The sequence below is a fragment of the Ranitomeya variabilis genome, chromosome 5, assembly GCF_051348905.1.
Source record: "Ranitomeya variabilis isolate aRanVar5 chromosome 5, aRanVar5.hap1, whole genome shotgun sequence".
NCBI classification, from domain to species: domain Eukaryota; kingdom Metazoa; phylum Chordata; class Amphibia; order Anura; family Dendrobatidae; genus Ranitomeya; species Ranitomeya variabilis.
Window position 1 is genome coordinate 601,832,280 of NC_135236.1, and position 25,378 is coordinate 601,857,657.

General features: G+C 48.3%; 1 protein-coding gene across 2 annotated transcripts in view; it reads right to left on the reverse strand.

Annotated features, from left to right (window-relative positions):
• LOC143776563 (uncharacterized) overlaps positions 1 to 16,842 on the reverse strand; it is a 43,784-nt gene extending 26,942 nt beyond the window's left edge. The window contains exons 1-2 of one of the 2 annotated variants that reach the window (XM_077266038.1): positions 16,338 to 16,842; positions 3,337 to 3,703 (exon numbers count right to left, since the gene is read on the reverse strand). In XM_077266038.1, the coding sequence (XP_077122153.1) occupies positions 3,337 to 3,690 (354 nt within the window). In that variant the 5' untranslated portion in view covers positions 3,691 to 3,703; positions 16,338 to 16,842. The other variant, XM_077266039.1, reaches the window with a different exon arrangement.
• Between the last annotated feature and the right edge of the window lie 8,536 nt (positions 16,843 to 25,378).

A 25,378-nucleotide genomic window follows, 5' to 3' on the forward strand; every position in this document is an offset into this window, starting at 1 on the left:
GCTCATGCTGCATATGGGGGAGGCTGTGCGGGGCTCATGCCACATATGGGGGAGGCTGTGCGGGGCTCATGACGCATATGGGGGAGGCTGTGTGGGGCTCATGCCGCATATAAGGGTCTGTTGTGGGGCTCATAAAATATACAGAAGGGGCTCGGGTTCAAACGATATATAGGGGGATGTCAGCATACTTAATTCTGCTCAATCTTAAGTGATAGAGTTAATATTAATAAAATTATCAATAATAAAATAAATATAAAATAGCAATATTAATATTGAGCAGAAATTCGGCCTATTGGTTCGGCCCTCCCCAACAGTCACGGTCTCTCATGTGGCCCCTTGGGAACATGAATTGCCCACCCCTGTTCAAGATTATACTGCTGTCACCGCTTACCGACCTCTGGCTATTTCCTCAATACGTAACCTGCTTATCCTCCCAGCTATACTGCTGCTTCTGTGTACTGACGTCTGGCAATTCCTGACTACGCTACCTGCCTGTGCTGCCCCTAGTGGTTGCAATATCACTACTCCAAAACAGTCACTCACTTTACAAAACCTGCTAGCCCCTGAAGAAGGAGCAGTCCGCTCCGAAACGCGCGTCAGGGTCAGGTCCGGTCACCCATCCATTCCGTCTATCCTGCATGTGCTAGGTATGTGAGGTATGCCGATATGGCAGTTATGTTGATATGATATTTACATGTTTCCCATTCTGTGGCATTGGTCTACTATATATTCCTTAGACATGTGTACTTGTCACAATATATCCTATCACTGCGTTTAGTCAGTTTATGGGTTGGTGTTCTGGTCTGAGATTTATGGCCGCTTTGAACGCATGCCTATTCCCCTGTGCTATACTGCTGTATCTTGTCTGGTGGTTTTAACTATACTTATTAATTAAAAAAATCTACTTTTTATGGGACTTTATGGCTGTTGGTTGTCCTTTTTTTTTTTTCTTTTTTGTTCCTAACCAAGTAGATATAAAAAGGTGAGATTCAAAATAACAGGGGGTCTGTTCCTTTTTTGAAGGTGCGGTGTGAGCAAATGCGATTGCTGCAAGAACTTCCTGGGCAGAGGTAATTATTTCACAACTTCCAGTACAAATGAAACTTTCCCCATCAAAACTTTGCTGAACCGTAGATCTAATTTTTCTACCTACTTCAATGCCCCATTGGGTTTACCTAGAGAGGTGGATCCACTAAGCCTCAGATCCGGATGGGCACATGGCCCCCCGAGCGTTGGTGTAGCATACTTTCCACACACAGGAAACTCGGGACCAGTAGAGCAAAACAGGTATGTATGCAACATGAACTGAGTCCAGCTAAAGTTTTCGTTTGCTGCAACTGCACAGCAGAGGGTAGTGGCCATAGGAGAAGGTGGTGAAGCCATACCAAGCCATGGTAAATGCGTAACAGTACCCCCATTTTATGGTCCCTCCTGGACAAATCAGTAATAAATAAAACAGGATGTTTTGCCACAAAAATTCTTGAGCGGGATTGGAATATCTATGATTTTTTTCAGCACCCAGCATCTCTCCTCAGGACGACAAGTCATTTTACATTCCAGAACTTGGTTAATTTTATACTCCGTGACTGGATCAGAAGCAGAAACTGTTTTGACCGTTAAAGAGGACCTGTTGAGGGTCACAGGATGACCTACAGATGGAAAATGAAGAGGCAGGCAGAAGCAAAGACACACTCCGGCAGGCTCAGTCATGTCTTCCCTGCGGCTCTCATTCGTCCCATGCCTGGAGAAGACATCGGTGAAGTTCTGATAGGAGGCAGAAAAATTAGAGGCTGCAGATGAAGAGCAGATTTTCTGAGGTGGTGGTTGAGACGGAATTTTGAAGCAGTTATGAACACAAGATGATCCCCTTTAGGAGATCTGGTTGGATGACCAGTTAATGACCAGGGCATTCAGCCATAGCCGAGGAGGTCCTAAAAGCAGCAATGTAAAACAAAGTGGCAAAACTAAAATAGAAATGTCCTTAACGTGTAGAGCACCAATCGGAAGGGTTACTTTAACTGTCAAAAATTGGAGGCGACTGTCACGCAATGCCTTGGGACTGTGGTAGCTAACCAGATCCCTAGAACTAGGGGTGCCCTAATCTATCCCCTGGATTACTTCTCAAGGTTGAAACACTGGGTTCAAGTGCCTTTCTAGTCTCCTATATCAACCCTTATCTGTCCCCTCCTCCACCCAGGGAAGTGGCAAGCTGAAGTGTATACGATAACACCAGACAAATAAGGGAAGACTACAGAGCAATGTACTGTAATGCGCATGCCCAGTGGCGTATCCGGGGGGGCAGCCAGGGCATGTGCCCTGGGTGCAGCCGACAGGGGGGCGCCAGCGGGCCGCCTGATGATGCGGCGGTCCTAGGAGGCTCCTCGTCCTGTACTGAGCGGTCACATGGTACCGCTCATTACAGTAATGAATATGCGGCCCCACCTCCAATAGGGGTGGAGCCGCATATTCATTACTGTAATGAGCAGTAACAGTGACCGTTCAGTACAGGAAGAAGCTGGAACAAGGAGCAGGTGAATATTGAAAGTGCCGAGGGCCTGAGCGAAGGAGAGGTGAGTATGTAATTTTTTTTATCGCAGCAACAGCAAATGGGGCAAGTGTCTGTATGGGGCATCTTATGGGGCCATAACATTTGTGCAGTACTATATGGGGCAAGTGTCTGTATAGAGCATCTTATGGGGCCATAACGTTTGTGCAGCACTATATGGGGCAAGTGTCTGGTCTGTATAGAGCATCTTATGGGGCCAGACTGATCCTTTGCCCCGGGTGCAGGAAAGGCTAGATACACCTCTGCGCATGCCCCGAGAAAGGCCAAAGGGAGCCAATGATCCAGAGGTAAATCGGTGCACGCGCATTACAGTACTTTCCTCTGTCCTTGGCAGGGCAGAGCAAAGTATGACTGCGCATGACCATTTAATTCAATATTGTGTCATCTATGTTATAGAACACTTTTAATTTTTAATCATTCTTCCAGTATATAACCTTCATTCACCTTCAGACTCACTTTTTTCCTTGTTATATGAATGAAAATACAAGTGTATTAATCCTAACTGTGAGCACCTGCCTTCACCCCAGACCATGATGCTCAATTCAGCCCTTAGGTCATATGGAGGAACAGTGCTGGGGCTAACAGATGTTTTTATTGAAATTTCCGTATTATTAAAATACATTTAAAAAAAAATAAAAAAAATAAAAAAGGAGGATATTTCCTTTAAATGTTTTTAAATTTATACACAGGACTATTTAGTGGGTATGTTGTTCATGTATGTGCAGAAAAAAATTAATTAGGGTGATAAAGGTAAGTCATTGCTTACATACCTGTATTTTTTGGAGGTTCCATGTACCCTGGTGCTGGAGGTTGACCACTTTGCCAGCCATGCTGAGGATATCCTTGATAATCTGGCTGCCCTGGCTGATATCCTGGATATCCTGGCTGATATCCTGGCTGGCCGGGCTGATATCCTGGCTGATATCCTGGCTGGCCGGGCTGATATCCTGGCTGATATCCTGGCTGGCTGGGCTGATATCCTGGCTGATATTCTGGCTGGCCGGGCTGATATCCTGCAGGAACAGGTGGATAACCAGGATACTGAGGTGGGCCACCTTGTGGTTGTCCATACGGTGGATAAGGTCCAGGTTGATTAACCCCTGCGTATGGTGGAGGATTTTCATAATTCATAGTGAACTGTAATCCATAAAACCAAAAATAAGTTTTCAGGCAAGACTGAATAACATTCTACTTTCAAATAATGTCTATAACATTTTATGAAACACCAATCCAATTTATGATAAAGTCACGCTGCAGTGTCTGTTTGCCATACGTGTAGTTTCTGGCACATACGGTATATCAAACGTAGCCATAAGATACAGTAGTATAGTTTTTGCCCTCTGTTAAGCCGATATACGTACAAAGGCATTCTGCAGAAAATAAATGTATACCATGCAGGATAGCTTTGTGTTTTTTTTTAATACATGAGACCATTTAAAGGGACCCTGTTACCAGGTCAAAAGAGTCTAGGCTTGGTTTTATTTTATTCCTGTTGCTCCCATTAGTATTTCACTTTTTTGCCATACGGTTCCCAAGAGATGGGTCTTTTTATTTTTTGATCCTTGGAATATATATATATATATATATATATATATATATATATATATATATATATATATATATATATATATATATATATATATATATATATATATATATATATATATATATATATATATATATATAAATATAAAATAGGGGGTGGTGGGTTTATAACATAAGGGCACTGTTTACCCAGTGACAGGCCCTCATTAAGTGGCTCATATCGCTATATTAGTGTACATAGAATATGCCTTGAAATATTCCCAACGACCCCCCCCCCCAGCAAAAACGGCAACGTTTTGATTCACAGGGTGTCGATGTTGTCATAGAAGATGGGAGGGCTACTAAAGGACTCTGTGTGCCATTTTGGTGCTCCTATGATAAATGTAATGTACATTACAATACCAAGGTAAAGCTGTAATTCTACTGACCTCTAGAGTAAAGTTAAGTCATTTTTTGTCAAATAATATCATAAGAAGAAAACCTAGCAGCAATGACAAAATGGTTTAAAAAGGAAATTATACAGTAAATGAATGGTGTCATTCAAAATGGTAACGTGTCCTGCAAAGAAAACTGGATGGAAACGAAAGAAAGTTATGGCTCTTGGAGCATGGGCAGAAAAAAAACTAAAAAGTGAAAAATAATTTGGCCATGGCAGAAAGCTTATCAACCATGCTCCCAATGGAAAAAAAAAACATTCAGCTTCAGAATGTTATGGCAAGCCAAGACTGTTGATTAGTTATTTTTTAATGACCACGGCGTGAATGTGCACCTACACAATGTACTTATATCAACGTGTTCCAGCTCATTTCTTTGGTTTTGCCTTAGTTTTTTGTATTTGTACAGGGGCGTGGCTCCAAGGCCAGGACAAGGGGTAGACAGGGTAGACACCTGCCTAGGGCGCTACCTCTTGCCTACCGGAGGGGTGCACACTGAGAAAAAAAAAAAAAATTGCTGAATGCTTGAGGAACCCTTCCTGGCATACAGCGCTGTAGCATAGGGCGCAGGGACACAGGGGAGCAGTGCCAGTCACTGACACCGCTCACCCCTCTCTATGCCTATACCCTGGCAGTCACTCCCTCCCTGCACTCAACTGTATTCGCATCTGTCAGATGATAATACAACTTATGTCAGTGCCGTCCATGACAGGAGCAGAGGAGCTATAGTAAGCCTCCTGCTCCGTGAGGAATGCAAGCAAGATGCAGGCTACTTCCGGCCCGCGCTTTGTTGAAGACTCAGCAGGGGACGTGAGATGGCGTGACGCAGTGACGATGGTTAGGTAGCCTGGATTAGGTGAGCATAAGCTTTTTTTTTTTTTCTTTTAAATTGTTATATTACATGGCCATGAAATGAAGGGCTATGCGGGGGGGCGTAAAATGAGGATCTTTGCAAAGGGGCATAAAATGAGAGACTGTGAAGGGGGCATAAAATGAAGGGCCAGGGTTAAAGGGAACCTGTCAACTGAATTTGGTGGGACAGGTTTGCGGTCATATGGGCGGGGTTTTCGGGTGTTTGATTCACCCTTTACTTACCCGCTGGCTGCATGCTGGCCACAATATTGGAGTGAAGTTCATGCTGTGTCCTCCGTAGTACACGCCTGCGCAAGGCAATCTTGCCTTGCGCACACGCAGTATGCTTTGCCCAACTGCGGGCAAAGCCGAAAAGCATTAGTGCGCATGCGACGGCGCACTATGTCCCGGAACACAGCTAAATACTTCCGGTACATAGTGTGCCGGCGCATGCACACTAATGCTTTTCATCTGGGTCGGGAGGCTTGACCGGCATCGTTCTGGTCTTCAATGCTTGACCATCGTCGTCATCCAAGTTTGGGCCTTACTTGTACACACGGCTGGGCCAAACTGTAATAGCTACTGGAGCTGCGGCAGGACCAACTATCATTTCCATTGGCGCCAACTGTCTTTTCTCGGCCTTGCCGGGCCTTTTATGTTTAGTCACTGCGACCTGGTGCCATCATTTAAACTCTTCCCCTGGAGACCATCTAATTTCTTTTTGGTTCCTGCTAACACAATTCTTTCATTTTTTAATTTGACTTTCAGTTTTGTCCAGCAGATGGCGGTGTTCGCTCATAGTTACCCTGTCTCCCTTGTCCATCTCTCTACACTTTTATGCACGCTTAAAAAGATGGACACAGCTAGGTCAGAGGCCAGACAATGTTCAGTGTCTCCACCTGCCTCATTATAGGGAACAGTCCCAGCAGAGATGCCGTCCGAATCATGCATTTCAGAGTTTTACACAGAAACCCCGATGTAAACAATCAGCGTAAAGCACAGGATAAATGTGAGACAAATCTTACTGTGACCTTTGGGAGGCAGAATGAACAAATTAACAGCAGCGCTGACATCACATAGGTGAAGTGAGTTCATTGGCTGTGAACTTCTATTCCCTGTCTGACGGCACCATGAGTAGAACTTTCTCACGCTCGCGGTACCCTCAGACAGAGAACAGAAGTTCACAGAGAGACACTGAGCACATAGTGCTCAGTGTGTCAGCTGTATGACAGGCTGTAAGGACACATCATGCATCAATCCAGCCTGCTATCTAGATGTAGCAGAGCTGGACCAGTCATGGGACAAATGGATTAAAAGCATCTCTGCGGAAAGGGGAGGAATACTGTTTGTTTTTTTACCTCTTTTGCAGATGACGATGGCATCGAGGCAATAGGCGAGGTCATAAGTATGGTTTAATTAAGAATGTTAAAGGAGTCTGTGTCTTTCTTTCAATTAAAGGACTTTTTTCCGGGTGTCTGTGTTTTCTTACAATGTGACTATGGGGTTAGTAATGGGGGCATCTTATTGACGCCTCTCAAATACGACCCTCGGGCTTGATGCTACCCGACGGTAACATCTACCCCCCCAACTAATACCCCAATTGCCCGTGCTACAGGGCAAGTGGGAAGAGCAAAACTAGGTGCCAGAATTGGTGCATCTTAGAGATGCGCCTTTTCTGGGGTGGCTGAGAGCTGATGTTTTTAGCTTGGGGGGGGGGGCAATATCCATGGCCCCTTCCTAGGCTATAAGTGACAGACGCAGCTGTCTGCATAGCCTTTGCTGGTTATTAATTATAGGTGGACCCCACATCATTTTTTTTTTTGGGGGGGGGGAGAATTCCCCATTTTAATAGCCAGTAAAGGTTAAAGGGCACCTGTCACCCCGTTTTTTCGGTATGAGATAAAAATACTGTTAAATAGGGCCTGAGCTGTGCATTGCAATAGTGTAGTTTGTGGACCCCGATTCCCCACCTATGCTGCCGAAATACGTTACCAAAGTAGTCGTTTTCGCCTGTCAATCAGGCTGGTCTGGTCAAAAGGGCGTGGTGTCTTCCCCCAGATTTTGCTTAGTTTTCCGTTGGTGGCGTAGTGGTTTGCGCATGCCTAAGGTCCCGAATCCTCTGCCAGGGGATTGAAAAGAGCGCGATGTTCGTTATTTCATTGGTGATCGGTGGGCGCGGCCATCTTCCTTTGGCCGCGCGTGCGCAGAAGCGGCGCTCTGCTGGCCGCGGCTTCAGGAAAATGGCTGCGGGATGCCGCGCGTGCGCAGATGGATATCGCGGCGGCCATTTTCCTGAAGCCGAGATGCGAACTCTACTTCAGGAAAATGGCCGCCGCGATATCCATCTGCGCACGCGCGGCATCCCGCGGCCATTTTCCTGAAGCCGCGGCCAGCAGAGCGCCGCTTCTGCGCACGCGCGGCCAAAGGAAGATGGCCGCGCCCACCGATCACCAATGAAATAACGAACATCGCGCTCTTTTCAATCCCCTGGCAGAGGATTCTGGACTTGGGCATGCGCACACCACTACGCCACCAACGGAAAACTAAGCAAAATCTGGGGTAGACACCACGCCCTTTTGACCAGACCAGCCTGATTGACAGGCGAAAACGACTACTTTGGTAACGTATTTCGGCAGCATAGGTGGGGAATCGGGGTCCACAAAATACACTATTGTAATGCACAGCTCAGGCCCTATTTAACAGTATTTTTATCTCATACCGAAAAAACGGGGTGACAGGTTCCCTTTAATTATACAGCTGTAAGCTGATATTAATAGCCTGGGAAGCTCCATGGGTATTACACTCTTCCCAGGCTTTAAACTTCGGCCCCCAGACGTCGGCTTTCCCTCTGCTGGTTACGAAAATTGAGCGGGAGCCCACGCCATTTTTTTTTCAAAAAATAATCTTTTATTCATTAAATACGTGTACAGTAATTTGCACACACTGTACTAATTGTATTTATCACTGACATCTATATATACACTACTGTTCAAAAGTTTAGGGTCACTTAGAAATTTCCTTATTTTTGAAAGAAAAGCAGTTTTTTCCAATGAAGCTAACATTAAATGATTCAGAAATACACTCTATACATTGTTAATGTGTTAAATGACTATTTTAGCTGCAAACGTCTGGTTTGTAACGGAATATCTTCATAGGTGATAGAGGCCCATTTCCAACAACCATCACTCCAGTGTTCTAATTGTACTTTGTCTTTGCTAACTGTGTAAGAAGGATAATGGATGGTTAGAATACCCTTGAAAACCCTTGAGTAAGTATGTTAGCACAAGTGAGAACAGTTTTGCTGATTAGAGAACCTATAAACCTGACCATCCTTTGAGCTAATTGAGAATCTGGAGCATTACATTTGTTGGTTCCATTAAACTCGAAATGGCCGGAAAACCGGTTTTTACTTACCGGTAATAGGATTTTACAGAGTCCACGACAGCACCCACGAGAGAGAGGATCCGCCCACCATCCGGACACGAACCTACAGATTAAAAAGGGGCGGCCCCCCTCGCCCTCCAGTTTGTGTTCCAGAGTACAAGGGATACTGCCAATGAATCAGTACATGATAATAATATCCTAAACCATACTAAATACCATCACCTCTATAGAGTGATCTCTAAAGGCACACCTTCCCAAGAGTGCAAGAACAAGTAATTATATACATGGGGGGAATGTACGGGTGCTGTCGTGGACTCTGTAAAATCCTATTACCGGTAAGTAAAAACCGGTTTTCCTATCGCCACGACAGCACCCACGAGAGACTTTCAAAGACTTATTAACTGGGAGGGACCACAGCACTAAGTACTGAACGGCCAAAGTGTAAGCTGGAATTAGCAGATAGATCAAGGCGATAGTGTTTAAAAAAGGTGGAAGGTGATGACCAGGTTGCCGCCTTACATATCATATCAATGGGGACATCTGCCTTCTCCGCCCAAGATGACGCCATAGCCCGAGTGGAATGCGCCTTGATGCCCTCTGGTGGTGTCTCCCCTCTGGCAGACTAAGCAAGACATATAGCATCCCTAATCCATCTAGCGATAGAACGCTTCGTGACACTTGAACCTTTCCTTCGATTTTGGAAAAAAACAAACAAAGCCCTACTCTGTCTCCAGCTTTGTGTCCTATCCAAATACTCTAATACTGCCCTCTTTACATCTAGAGTATGATATTTTTTCTCCTGCTCTGAAGCTGGATTCTCATAAAAAGATGGTAATTAAATCTCCTGACTTCTATGAAACTTAGATGCTACTTTTGGCAAGTATGCAGGATCTGGTTTTAAGACAATCTTATCCTGAAGAATTATTAAATAGGGAGGATCAACTGATAACGCTTGTATATCACTGACCCTTCTTGCAGATGTTAACGCTAAAAGTAGAGCTGTCTTTAAGGTCAAATTTTTAATTGGAATAGAATCCAATGGTTCGAAAGGGGGTTCAGTTAACGCCTCAAGCACCAAATTTAGGTCCCAAGGGGGTAATCTCACAATATGGATCGGTTTAGAACACTGACATGCTTTAATAAACCTAGCAACCCATCTATTACCAGCTACATCACTGCTATATAGTGCCCCTAAGGCTGAAACATGGACTCTCAGTGTGTTAACTGTTAAACCTAATTCCCAGCCCTTCTGAAGGAATTCTAGAATAGCCGGAATTGGAACCTTGTCTGCTAATGGTTGCTGATAAAACGTAAGGAATTTCTTCCAAATTCTAGAATAAACCCTTGTAGTGACCTCCTTTCTGCTTTTCAACAAGGTAGATATCAAAGCCTTGGAGAACCCCCTCTCCTTCAGAAGCTCCCTCTCAAGTTCCACGCCGTTAAGTGAAGAGTCTCCAAGTTGGGATGATGAAATGGACCTTGAGAAAGGAGCTCCGGAACCACTGGCAACACCCAGGGATCGGTCACTTACATTGTCCTGAGGAGAGAGAACCAAGGCCTTCTGGGCCAGAAGGGGTCAATTAGGATTATTCTGGCTCCCCCCTCCCTGATCTTCCTGAGAACTATCGGAATCAGGCACACTGGAGGAAAGGCATATGCTAGTGGAAAGTCCCAACGGAAACGAAGGGAATCCACTATGAATGGTTGATCTGCCATTTGGAGCGATGCAAACTCCCTGACTTTCCTGTTTTCTATTGTGGCAAACCCCAGAGCCTGACTATCTGTTTGAATATCCGTCTGTCTAGAGACCATTCCCCCTGCCGCAGAGCATGTCGACTGAGATAGTCTGCCTCTATATTGAGCTACCCTTTTATATGAATTGCCGACAGGGAATGAAAGTGATTTTCTGCCAAGGACAGTATTTGTGCTGCAGTGAACATCAGGGATTGTGCCCTTGTCCCCCCTGATGATTGAGGTAGGCTACTACCGTCATATTGTCGGTCTGTACTTGTACATGCAAATTCTTCAGGGATGGTAGTAAGTGGAGGAGAGCATGATTGACCGCTGAAAGTTCCCTTAAATTTGATGAATTTTGGGATTCTCGGTTCGACCACCTCCCTTGGGTGAGCATCTCTCCCATATGGGCTCCCCAACCAAACGGACTGGCATCGGTTGTAACTATCCTGTCTGGCCTGATATTCCACAGGACTCCTTTCGATAGATGAGACAGGCTGAGCCACCATCTCAGATCGTGAAGAGTGGCCGGTGACAGCCTGAGTTTTCCGCTTAGAGAACCGCGAAGTTCTTTCTCTGCCTGCAGAACTTCGTACTGAAGCATACGAGTATGAGCCCATCTCACGGCTAGTATACACGCAGTCAATGACCCTAGCAGAGACATTGCGTCCCTCAGTCTTAAGCTTGGATCTCTCCTTACGGCTATGACTTTGCGAATTATCTTCTGCTTCTTTTCCTCTGGCAGAAAAGAGGACTGCTTCTCTGAGTTTAGAAGAACTCCTAGAAAAATCTGACACCTGGTGGGCTCCAGTCTTGATTTTTTTATGTTGATTATCCACCCTAGATCCTGTAGGGATGATATAATGGCATTTACACGGGCTTTACATTGAGCAATCGAATTCCCAACTATCAAAAAATCATCTAAATAGGGGACCACAAGGGTATCCCTTTCCCTGATATGAGCCATTACTTCCGAAATAACCTTTGTAAATATTCTAGGTGCCATGGAGAGGCCGAAGGGCATCGCCAGAAACTGAAAATACCTAACCTGATGGTTTACACGTACTGCCATCCTGAGGAATTGCTGGTGATCTTTGTGAACTGGAAGATGGTAGTATGCATCTTTTAGATCCAAAACCGCCATGTAACACCTGAGAAACAAAAGCTTAGTTGTTGATCTAATGGATTCCATCTTAAAAGCGCGATATTGAAGAAACGTATTTAATTTACGCAAATTTATGATAGTCCTAAAGGACCCATCGGGCTTGGAAATAAAAAAAAAAGTGGAGAATAGAATCCTGATTTCTCCTGGTGTTTCGTGACCTCTTCAATAACCCGCTTTGTAAGTAATTGTTGAATCTCTAGTTCTAGGGCCTGTTGTTGGGCCGGAGAATCCAGCGAAGTTATAATAAAATGATCTGGGGGACTCTTCAAAAATTCCAGTCTTAACCCTGACGCAACTATGCCCAATATCCAGGTACTAGAAGTTATTTTAATCCATCTGTCTAGGAAGAATTTTAAACTACCCCCCACTGGTAGATCTGTTTTATCTGTAGTTACATCTGCGTTTTGAAGAAGATGAGGGGTTTCCGTAATATCCACCTTTCTTCTTCTGTTCTGCTGGTTCCCAATCGCGACTATATCCCTGCTGGTCTGATTGGAATCTTCTGAAGGGTCCGTGTTTCCTGAAGGCGTTCCTAAAGGTGGGATTAAACACTTTAGGAAATCCCTTCTTCCTATCCTCTGCCTTTGCAAGGATATCATCCAGCACCGGGCCAAATAGGTACTCACCCCTACATGGAATGGTGCACAACTTGGCTCTGGCCTGAGCATCCCCCTTCCAGGTCTTAAGCCACAGTGCCCATCGGGCTGCATTTGAAAGACCAGCTGATCTTGCCGCCAACTTCAAAGAGTCGATTGAGGCATCCGCTAAATAAGCTACCCCTTCTCTGATCTGCGATAGGGAATTCAACAACTTTTCCCTGGGAACCTTTGCTTTAAGTTGTTCCTCTAACTGGCTCACCCAGACCATAGCAGATCTGGCGGTGCAAGTACCAGCGATCGCGGGTTTAAAGGCTCCTGATGATGATTCCCACACCTTCTTTAGGAGCATGTCAGCCTTTCTATCTGAAGGATCCTTAAGGAGTCCCACATCTTCTAGCGGCAGTGAGGCTGACTTTGAAGTAGAGGCTACCGCTGCGTCTACCTTTGGAACCTTCATCCATTGGGATAAGAGGTCATCATCAAAGGGGTATCTTCTTTTGGCTGCAGATGGTAAGAACCCCTTATCCTGCTTATCCCACTCTCGCCTGATCAGATCCTTAATCGTATCCACCACCGGGAAAGATTTACGACTCCTCTGACACAGCCCCGCAAACATAATTTCCTGGGTGGTTTTCGCCTCCTTATTCTCCGCGACACCCATAGTTGCTCGGACAGTTTTAACCAGTGTTTCCATATTTTCAATGAAAAAACAAGGCCTTCCTTCCTCGTCCGAGGAGGATGGTGAAGAGCTTCCTGAACATTCGCCTTCCTGCAAAGAAGGACTAGAATCGGACATCATATCCATCCTGACTTTCTCCTGCCGTCTAGTCTAAGGGTACTGTCACACAGTGGCACTTTGATCGCTACGACGGTACGATCTGTGACGTTCCAGCGATATCCATACGATATCGCTGTGTCTGACACGCAGCAGTGATCAGGGACCCTGCTGAGAATCGTACGTTGTAGCAGATCGTTTGGAACTTTATTTCGTCGCTGGATCTCCCGCTGTCATCGCTGGATCGTTGTGTGTGACAGCGATCCAGCGATGCGTTCGCTTGTAACCAGGGTAAACATCGGGTTACTAAGCGCAGGGCCGCGCTTAGTAACCCGATGTTTACCCTGGTTACCAGCGTAAAAGTAAAAAAAAAATAAAAAAATGTACATACTCACATTCCGGTGTCCTTCAGGTCCCTTGCCGTCTGCTTCCCGCTCTGACTGACTCCCGGCCGTAAGGCAGTACAGAGCACAGCGGTGACGTCACCGCTGTGATCTGCTTTCACTTTACGGCGGCACTCAGTCAGAGCGGGAAGCAGACGGCAAGGGACCTGAAGGACACTGGAATGTGAGTATGTACGGTTTTTTTTTTTTTTTACTTTTACGCTGGTAGCCAGGGTAAACATCGGGTTACTAAGCGCGGCCCTGTGCTTAGTAACCCGATGTTTATCCTGGTTACCCAGGGCCTTCGGCATCGTTGGTCGCTGGAGAGCGGTCTGTGTGACAGCTCTCCAGCGACCACACAACGACTTTCCAACGATCACGGCCAGGTCGTATCGCTGGTCGTGATCGTTGGAAAGTTGCAGAGTGTGACAGTACCCTTAAGGGAACATCTTATCTCTTCCCTAATGACCTCCCTCAAATTTGATGTACGTAGAGGGGCTTCCTCTTCCAAAGTACGGCAGATACAAGCCTGACATAATTTCTTTATATAGCCGTCAGGTAGAGGCTCCTTGCACAAAGCACACTGCTTATGCTTTGACTTCGTAAGTTTCTTCCCCAATAACAAAGCATAGCACAAAACAGCCAAATCAGCTACTGGTCTGGAATTAAACACTCACCACAGCTGATGAAGAAGGAGTACCGGTCTCTGAGGAGGTGAGGTGCGACGTGACGTCGGGTTGCCAGAGTCCTGCTGCCCGCGTACCACATCACTGCTGCGTGACCTACTGCTGCTCTTCCTCTGCTGCTCTGTCAGCTGCAAGTGTTCGGCATCCCCAATCGAGAACATGTTGCCGCACACACTCACCATACTGCGGCTCCTGCATTTGAATATGCCGCGCTCCTCCTCCCGGCCTCCTCCGGAAGTCGAACAAGCACTTCCGGGTCACAAAGCGCTGATCTGCTTTAGAAGCGCCGCGTGTTCCCGTGCGCGACCCAGGGCGGCATGCCTTTCCCTGGAAACGTCACGGACTCCTGGCCAGACGAGGGGGGGTCTGCAAGCAGTACACCCCCGACGCTGATTCCGGGCCCCCGATTCTGCCGTTCACAACGGACACCGCGCAGAGGCTTGGCGGACCCGGGTAAGACACCTGCAGGCTGACGCCGCCCAGACAGGAACCCAAACTGGAGGGCGAGGGGGGCCGCCCCTTTTTAACCTGTAGGTTCCTGTCTGGATGGTGGGCTGATCCTCTCTCTCGTGGGTGCTGTCGTGGCGATAGGAAAAAAAGAACTTTCATGTGAAACTCGACAGTCTATTCTTGTTCTTAGAAATGAATGCTATTTCATGTGAGAAATTGCCAAGAAACTGAAGATTTCCTACAAATGTGTGTAGTACTCCCTTCAGAGTAGAGCACAAACAGGCTCTAACCAGAGTAGAAAGAAGTGGGAGGTCCCGCTGTACAACTGAGCAACAAGACAAGTACATTAGATTCTGTAGTTTGAGAAAATCGACGCCTCACAGGTCCTCAACTGGCAGCTTCATTAAATAGTACTTGCAAAACGCCAGTGTCAACGTCTACAGTGAAGAGGCGACTCTGGGATGCTGGCCTTCAGGGCAGAGTGGCAAAGAAAAAGCCATATATGAGACTGGCTAATAAAAGGAAAAAAATAATATGGGCAAAAGAACACAGACACTGGACAGAGGAAGATTGGAAAATAGTGTTATGGACAGACAAATCCAAGTCTGAGGTGTTTGAATCACACAGAAGAACCTTTGTGAGACGCAGGATAACTGAAAAGATGCTGGAAGAGTGACTAACGCCATCTGTCAAGCATGGTGGAGGTAATGTGATGGTCTGGGGTTGCTTTGGTGCTGGTATAGTGGGAGATTTGTACAAGGTAAAAGGGATTTTGAATAAGGAAGGCTATCACTCCATTTTGTAACGCCATGCTTTACCCTGTGGACAGCGCTTGATTGGAGCCAATTTCACCCTACAACATGACAATGACCCAAAGCACACCTCCAAATTATGCAAGAACTATTTAGGGAAGAAGCAGGCAGCTGGTATTCTATCTGCAATGGAGTGGCCAGCGCAGTCACAGATCTCAACTCCATTGAGCTGTTGTGGGAGCAGCTTGGCCGACTCACTCACAATGCCTCGGAGTCAGTAGAAATCCTCCTTTTACACTGAAAGCACAGGGGCAGATCTCTATAAAGCCCATCCACTTTGCTGGAACTGTGACGTGTGTTTGACACAGCAAAAATACAAAGCATCAAAACCGCAGCAGAAGCTCATGGTGTGCATTGAGCCCTATAGGTTTGTACTCTGTGAGGTATAAATAGCGAGAACAAGCACGTGACTGACAGACGTCCGACCCCAGCCAGGAAAGAAGACACGAGTGACATCTTCAACTACAAAATGGCCACCATGTTAGATTTCTGGCTAGCATTGTGAGACTTCTTCCTTACAGATTATAATAACCAGACAGAAGAGAATTCTACCATGTACAATTATACAGGGAAAAGCCTTGACCAATAAAGCTTACATTGTGTATATGCAACGTAATACCTCCAAGAAAACAGTGGTGTCACCATGGCAACTATATACGGTCACACTGAAGGGCAGGACACTATAGGACCTGTACAGTCTGGAAACGAGCCAGTGTCACCTGAGCTGCCTAGTTCTGCCACATACATAGAAATTATATGCACAACCTGACCACTAGGGGGCAAACAGGCAGAGATGAGACCTAGACTCGCTGCAGCGGACAGTATGGAGAACATGCACAGTGTAGTGAGCACAGAGCAGCCTCTCCTTACCTACTCCTCTGTGACCTGCTGCAGAACCTCACCCTCCCCACAGAGACATCCACTCACTGACTGCACCCCGGTCTGTACATACCTCCCCAGCAGGAAACGCACTGCCGCCTCCTGCATGCAGCGCACCAGCGGTAGCGTCCGGATTGGAGCAGCTCCTGGCAGTCTTATGACGTATGAGTCTCGTGGTATAAAGCAGTCACGTGGCTCGTGTTTGCAGTTTCTTCCTATTTAGTGCATAGATTAGCTTGGCAGGACGAGCGTCCAGCAATAACTGTGCACTGCCCTCACTGCGAGGGTGTGTAGTGCTGGCTACAGAGGAGTGACACCTCAGGGGGCTGCGGAGAGGGAGGGCTGCGGGGCGTGCGTGCTGCAGTGTGCGGGGACGTGCGCTATGCTGCTGTCTGGCGGCTTCTTATACCTCACCGTCCGTGCCTGGGGTGAGAGAGATGTGCAGGCTGGTGGGGGCACGGAGAGCAGTGTGTGCTGGGGAAACACCAGGCTGGTGGGGACACGGAGAGCAGTGTGTGCTGGGGCAGCACCAGGCTGGTGGGGGCAAGGAGAGCAGTGTGTGCTGGGGAAACACCAGGCTGGTGGGGACACGGAGAGCAGTGTGTGCTGGGGAAACACCAGGCTGGTGGGGGCACGGAGAGCAGTGTGTGCTGGGGTGGGAAGCACCAGGCTGGTGGGGGCACGGAGAGCAGTGTGTGCTGGGGAAACACCAGGCTGGTGGGGACACGGAGAGCAGTGTGTGCTGGGGTGGGAAGCACCAGACTGGTGGGGGCACGGAGAGCAGTGTGTGCTGGGGTGGGAAACACCAGGCTGGTGGGGACACGGAGAGCAGTGTGTGCTGGGGAAGCACCAGGCTGGTGGGGGCACGGAGAGCAGTGTGTGCTGGGGTGGGAAGCACCAGGCTGGTGGGGGCAAGGAGAGCAGTGTGTGCTGGGGCAGCACCAGGCTGGTGGGGGCACGGAGAGCAGTGTGTGCTGGGGTGGGAAGCACCAGGCTGGTGGGGGCAAGGAGAGCAGTGTGTGCTGGGGCAGCACCAGGCTGGTGGGGGCACGGAGAGCAGTGTGTGCTGGGGTGGGAAGCACCAGGCTGGTGGGGGCAAGGAGAGCAGTGTGTGCTGGGGCAGCACCAGGCTGGTGGGGGCACGGAGAGCAGTGTGTGCTGGGGTGGGAAGTACCAGGCTGGTGGGGGCACGGAGAGCAGTGTGTGCTGGGGAAGCACCAGGCTGGTGGGGGCACGGAGAGCAGTGTGTGCTGGGGTGGGAAGTACCAGGCTGGTGGGGGCACGGAGAGCAGTGTGTGCTGGGGTGGGAAGCTCCAGGCTGGTGGGGGCACGGAGAGCAGTGTGTGCTGGGGAAGCACCAGGCTGGTGGGGGCACGGAGAGCAGTGTGTGCTGGGGTGGGAAGCACCAGGCTGGTGGGGGCAAGGAGAGCAGTGTGTGCTGGGGCAGCACCAGACTGGTGGGGGCAAGGAGAGCAGTGTGTGCTGGGGCAGCACCAGACTGGTGGGGGCACGGAGAGCAGTGTGTGCTGGGGCAGCACCAGACTGGTGGGGACACGGAGAGCAGTGTGTGCTGGGGCAGCACCAGACTGGTGGGGGCAAGGAGAGCAGTGTGTGCTGGGGCAGCACCAGACTGGTGGGGGCACGGAGAGCAGTGTGTGCTGGGGCAGCACCAGACTGGTGGGGGCACGGCGAGCAGTGTGTGCTGGGGCAGCACCAGACTGGTGGGGACACGGAGAGCAGTGTGTGCTGGGGCAGCACCAGACTGGTGGGGGCAAAGAGAGCAGTGTGTGCTGGGGCAGCACCAGACTGGTGGGGGCACGGAGAGCAGTGTGTGCTGGGGCAGCACCAGACTGGTGGGGGCACGGCGAGCAGTGTGTGCTGGGGCAGCACCAGACTGGTGGGGGCACGGAGAGCAGTGTGTGCTGGGGTGGGAAGTACCAGGCTGGTGGGGGCAAGGAGAGCAGTGTGTGCTGGGGTGGGAAGTACCAGGCTGGTGGGGGCAAGGAGAGCAGTGTGTGCTGGGGAAGCACCAGGCTGGTGGGGGCACGGAGAGCAGTGTGTGCTGGGGAAGCACCAGGCTGGTGGGGGCACGGAGAGCAGTGTGTGCTGGGGAAGCACCAGGCTGGTGGGGGCACGGAGAGCAGTGTGTGCTGGGGTGGGAAGTACCAGGCTGGTGGGGGCACGGAGAGCAGTGTGTGCTGGTGGGGGCACGGAGAGCAGTGTGTGCTGGGGAAGCACCAGGCTGGTGGGGGCACGGAGAGCAGTGTGTGCTGGGGAAGCACCAGGCTGGTGGGGGCACGGAGAGCAGTGTGTGCTGGGTTGGGAAGCACCAGGCTGGTGGGGGCACGGAGAGCAGTGTGTGCTGGGGTGGGAAGCACCAGACTGGTGGGGGCACGGAGAGCAGTGTGTGCTGGGGAAGCACCAGGCTGGTGGGGGCACGGAGAGCAGTGTGTGCTGGGGTGGGAAGTACCAGGCTGGTGGGGGCAAGGAGAGCAGTGTGTGCTGGGGAAGCACCAGGCTGGTGGGGGCACGGAGAGCAGTGTGTGCTGGGGAAGCACCAGGCTGGTGGGGGCACGGAGAGCAGTGTGTGCTGGGGTGGGAAGTACCAGGCTGATGGGGGCAAGGAGAGCAGTGTGTGCTGGGGAATCGTCACATCCATCGATTACATACAGGAGGGGAAGGTCGATCAGGGACACTATTGTCCAGAGTCACTTCGTGCCCCCGAAAAAACAAGGCACTTGGTTGGACAATAGGTCTACTGGGACATTTAGGTGCGGACACTGTTCATTCTGTAAGCACATTTGTGTTTCCAGTACGTTTAGGAGTTCGGCTACAAATAGGACATTCTCCATGAGGCAGTTTGCTAACTGCAGAACTGTAGGCGTGGTGTATCTCTGTACATGTTCGTGTCCAAAGGACTATGTGGGTAAAACCAAACGTGAACTTCGTGTCCGTATCAGTGAACATCTTGGGGACATACGACATTGCAGGGATACACCTATTGCGCGACACGTCATTAATGAACATGGAGGTGACCCAAGTTCACTAAATTTCAGAGTTATTGAGGTTATCCCTCCCTCAGTGAGACGAGGTGATTGGGACAGGAAAATAATACAGCGTGAAACAAGATGGATTTATCTTTTGAGATCCATGAGCCCTTTGGGCCTCAATGAACAACTGACCTTTACGAGCTTTATTTAGTCACCTAGTAGATTCTGGGTTATCTTAGCTATAGCCATCTACATTAGTATAATATTTATTATTTTTGTTATCTCAGTTATGAGATATTTCATTGTTGTTTGTTTCTCTTTTCCCCTTTTTTTTGTTCATGTAGTCAACTGTGGTTTTCACCCTGATTGATTTTTTTCGCTATATGATCATTTGATCTTTTCAATATACGTGGTAGTTTGGAGATGTGCAAATGTCCATCCTGTGTCTCTTATATATATTTGCGCATATGCTGCTTGTTTGTTTATGTGCTTTTGTATTTATGCACTTTTATGGTCATCTATACCTGCGCTTCTCCTGTGACTATTTATAACAGGGGCGACTCATTTTTGGTTTTTGTTTTTGTCTCTATACATTTTTTTCATTTTTGTATATGCGCCTGCCCTCTGTTTGCGCTCCATATATAGACTTGGAGCTGTCAAGGATGTGCTTTATATCATCTTTGGGGATCGCGCATGCGCCTATCTCCGCTGGGTTATTCATGAGAGGAGTGCATTTGGCGCCTCACCATTTGACATGGCGTCTGTCATGATACATATGACGTCATTTCCGCCTAATATGTCCCGCTTATGGCTCGCATCTGATGTGCGTTCATATTTTCGCACATCTGTGTACATTAAGGTACGGGCCTCCTTAGTGCTCATCTACAATGGGAGCGCCCGTGATTTGAGAAGCTGATTGCGTTTTCATATATTATCGTGAACAGCGCATGCGCCTAGTATCGGTGTCTGAGTGGAACGCATTGTGCGTTCCACATGCTGACACGGCGCCTGCAGTGATGCATACGATGCCATTTCCGGGGGGCTGCTCTGACTCAGCGTGTTCCCGCACTTCCACGTGCATTTATAGGTGAACATAGGGTGAGTTCACAACAGCCTCTATCTTTACTACGGCCACTGTACCCCTGATGAACCCTTGTTATACAAATGGGGGGGAAACGCGTCGGGTAATACTTGGGGAGATGGATGTCCAGCATTTGATGTGACACTGGAATCTTTGCAGCGGTGCACAAAATCCTTGAGAAGCCTGCAGATGAGTATTAAGGCTATGATATCTATTCTATGGCAATGGTGATAATTATGTCTCCATCTGGGAAGCATTGTCTTTCTGGGATCCCAGGCCTGAGTGACATACTGGATTGATTATTGCATTATATATGTTTGAGCAGTAGTAATTTTATATGCTGCCCTAAGGTTATATCATGAGCACGTGCTGATTGTTACTAATATTTATTGCTGGTCTCATCCTGTCTTGGTTTCCGCTTTTTTTAGGAGTAGATACCTTTTACTGATATTTGTTATTACTGCTATCATGATGTCCTCATATGACTGAGACATCTATCATCTTTTCACTCCTTTATTTGGGAAACTGAGTATCTGGGACATCTTGAACAAATTTATCATTAATACATCTTGTTCACCCATTTTCCTTTTTTTGGGGCTAATAAGGATATATTTTGTTTTATCCTAGATGCCCAATGTTTAAACAAATGATCCTTGTGTGGATTAGTTGAGATACAGTCTATTTTCCTTATCAAAATTTTTTTCGTCTTGTATTTTTGGGTTTTTGGGTGTTTGTGGGACATTTCTTTATTCTTTCCCTATCTTAGGGACTTTGTAGGGTCCCTAGGGTTAGTCGACGGTGAGTGGGGGCGCCTACCGTTTTACATTAGGGTGCCAACCCCCACTGCTAGGTAGGGCCCTTCCATAGGGTTCTTTTAGGGCCTTTTTAGGGTTCCGTAATCAGGGAATCCTAGGGATTTTTTGAGGGCGAGTCGACGTTGAGTGGGGGCGCCCACCGCAGTAAAGTAGGGTGCCTACCCCCACTGCCAGGTAGAACTAAGTGTAGTTTTTTCCTAGGGCTCTTTAGGTACACAAATTATTGCCCCAATATTATTTCTTCTATTTGTTTGGAAAGAGTTTTTTATTATTGTATAATAAAAGTTACATTTTAGGGATCCTTGTTTTTGGTTTTTGTTTTGGTGTGCTGGGGAAGCACCAGGCTGGTGGGGGCACGGAGAGCAGTGTGTGCTGGGGAAGCACCAGGCTGGTGTGGACATGGAGAGCAGTGTGTGCTGGGGAAGCACAAAAACAGGCAGAGATGCTTACCTGTCTAAATGGGCCTCAATACAATTGCACTACCAGGGTGCAGCGGACCCAAGTAAAATGGCAACTGCACAGGTGCAATACCGAATGAGACAGCCAGCCTTCAATCAGGGATTGGCCGTGTGGTACACCAATGCAAAAAAATATATACTCTATGTGGCAATGTTCACACAAATAATGCAGAGCATCGGGTTGTCAGCCTATTAATGACTCGCTATGGCGGGTGCTGGTGCTGGGGAAGCACCAGGCTGGTGGGGGCATGGAGAGCAGTGTATGCTGGGGAAGCACCAGGCTGGTGGGGGCATGGAGAGCAGTGTGTGCTGGGGAAGCACCAGGCTTGTGGGGGCATGGAGAGCAGTGTGTGCTGGGGAAGCACCAGGCTGGTGGGGGCATGGAGAGCAGTGTGTGCTGGGGAAGCACCAGGCTGGTGGGGGCATGGAGAGCAGTGTGTGCTGGGGAAGCACCAGGCTTGTGGGGGCATGGAGAGCAGTGTGTGCTGGGGAAGCACCAGGCTTGTGGGGGCATGGAGAGCAGTGTGTGCTGGGGAAGCACCAGGCTGGTGGGGGCATGGAGAGCAGTGTGTGCTGGGGAAGCACCAGGCTGGTGGGGGCACATAGAGCAGTGTGTCCTGGGGAATCACCAGCATCTGTAGGCGCCTGTACTGCAGATATTGCCGCAGGCCGCACTGTACCCAGGTGCTTTATGTTATGGCGTCTCCTTTGGAGAGAAGACGTCACTTTGTCTCATTATCTACTCTTTATGGAACTAGGTCGTTCCAGTGATGCAGACAGATGTGTTCTAGGGTGCCGATGGCCCAAGCATATCCCCAGGGCAGTTCTGGGGCGCAGCATAATGTAATGGGAATGGCCGTGCTTCCAGTGATGTCTCACTTACTGGGCTCATAGGCTGATTATAATGAGAATAAGCTGGGCTACTGTTCTGGGACACCCATTGCCAGATAGCCCTCATTATAATATTTTTGCACCACCATTGGCGGTGCACATAACAGAGCAGGGAGCTTACATGGAGCTTTGCTGCTAGCAGTACAGAATTGGCTGCAAAGCTCCTGTCACCTGTTCTGTAATGTGCTGGAGCAATGATGTGATCAAATGGTGTGATGACAGGGGTGGATTAAGGGTAGCCAGGGCCCCGGGCTGTTTAGACACTGTGGGCCCCCCCAGTCATGCGACGGGGTCATGTGTGTCATGTTACAAAGATTTTGTAAGCTGCCACCATAACACGGTAGACACTTTTGGCCAGGCCCTACTCTACTGTAACCTATTAAATATTTGTTAAAATATGCAATACAATTTAGGTATATTTTGATTTCTTTTTCAATTTTTAAAATGACCAATAATATCACATACAAGGAACAAATACCACCACACCCTGACCAGACCACATATTACAACCACAGTGGTCGAATAATATCACATACAAGGAACATATACCGCTACACCATGTCAAGACCACATATTAGGTGACCAAATAGCACATATAAGGGACAAATACCACAACACTATTTCCAGACCACATATTACCACCACATAGTGACTGAATACTACAATACTGATCAGTAATAAAAAAAAAAAGACAATACTATCACCATAAGTGCCAGTATTCACAGGAGATCTGTACTTAGTATGCAGTGTTGTGTGTAGAGATTATACAGTGATCACTGGTGACATTATACACAGGACCTCTGTATATAGTATACAGTGTATAGTGTCAGTGTATAGGTAACCCTGACTCATCAGTGACGTCTCTAGGTGAAGTCCTTCATCTTTCATCCAGCACAGACCGCAATCATTCCTTCCAGCCAGGGCTCGTTTCTGCAGGAAATAACACAGTTATCTAGATCTCCGCTTGCAGAACACATTACTTCATTTTCCCAAATTCTACATTACACCACATGAACAAAAAAAGGCGACATATTGTCACTTTGCACAGTAACAGGACCGCCCCCCCATTTAAAACCGTGTACTCAAAAAATAAAATAAATACATCACTGCAGTAATAATATCCCTTAATTAGCCCCTATGGTAATAATATTCCCCATCCTGGCCCCGTGTATCTCATTCCTGGCTCCAGCCATATGTTCTCGCATCCTGCCCTCATGAGTATCCATTCTACCCCATATGATCTCCCCATCCTGCCCCATCTGTCTCCATCGTATCCATCCTGCCCCATGATCCAATCCTGCCCCATGTCTTTCATTCTGTCCCGTGTCTCCAATCATGCCCCGTATTTACATTCTGCCCATGCCTCCAGTCCTGCCCCCAGTGTGTCCAGCATATTGCCCCCAGTGTCTCCAGCAATCTGCCCCAGTGTCTCCAGCAATCTGCCCCAGTGTCTCCAGCATATTACCCTCAGTGTGTCCAGCAATCTGCCCCAGTGTCTCCAGCATATTGCCCCCAGTGTGTCCAGCAATCTGCCCCAGTGTCTCCAGCATATTGCCCCCAGTGTGTCCAGCAATCTGCCCCAGTGTGTCCAGCATATTGCCCCCAGTGTGTCCAGCAATCTGCCCCAGTGTCTCCTCCCCAGCATTGCCCCCCAGTGTGTCCAGCAATCTGCCCCAGTGTGTCCAGACTCCAGCATATTGGCCCCAGATAGTGTCCAGCATTCTGGCCGTTCGCAAAAAAAAAAAACGAGTTCTCCTCACCTGACCTGCGCTCCAGCAGCAAAGATCGCTCCAGCGGCGAAGATCCCTCCAGCAGCGCGCAGTCGCTGGCGACTGACAATGACGTCAGACGCCGGCGACATTTGCGCTGATCCTGCGGCCGACTTCAGCTGCCAGCCTCCAATTGGCTGGCGGCTGTTGTTAACTATTGACGTGCGGGCGCCCACCCACACGTCAATAGGTGAAACTGCTGCAGCACCGGTAGAGGCCCGGTGAGCAGATGAGATGGAGCCCGATGCGGGCCCCCTCTGCCCACCAGGCCCATACGCCAGTCAGAGCAGTAATGCCCTGATGGCGGCGGGCAATCTGAGCGGTAACCCAGGGCCCCCCACACCACTGGGCCCTCGGCTACCTCCCAGATTGACCCTATTATTATCCGCCCCTGTGTGATGATGTCATAGCGCCAGCATGTGCGTGCCGGTTTCAAGAAGTGGGGGCCACAAGAGGCTGCACAGATTTGGAGGTATGGAAAACTTTATTTTTCAATAAACGGAATGAAATGAGGGTGGCAGAGAGGAAATGATAATGAATTACAGGTGGGCAGTGGGAGAGAGGACATTACAATGAATTTAAGGTGGGGAGAGTACATTGGGGGGCATGTAAATATGAATTGGGGGAGTGGGAGGTGCACAGTGGTGGGGGCTGAGGATACAATAGAGTGACAGGTAATGAGTTGGAAGAGAGTACAGTGGCTAATTAGCTTACATTTTTATTGGGTGGGGAACAGTGGCTAATAGTTAATGGAGGGCACAGTGATGGAGTATCAACTTACTTTTAGAATGGTGGTTGCATAATAGCTAATTATATATTAACTAGATGGTGGCCCGATTCTAACGTATCAGGTATTCTAGAATATGTAGGTAGTATATAGCACAGGCTACGTACTATATTGCACAGTGACGTAGCATATAACAACTACGTAGTATATAACAGAGCTACGTAGTATGTAACAGCGTATGTAGTATATAGCAGAGCTACGTAGTATTTAACACAGCCACGTAGTATATATAACACAGCCACGTAGTATATAACATAGCCACGTAGTGTATTGCACAGCTACGTAGTGTATTGCACAGGCACGTAGTATATTGGTCAGCGACG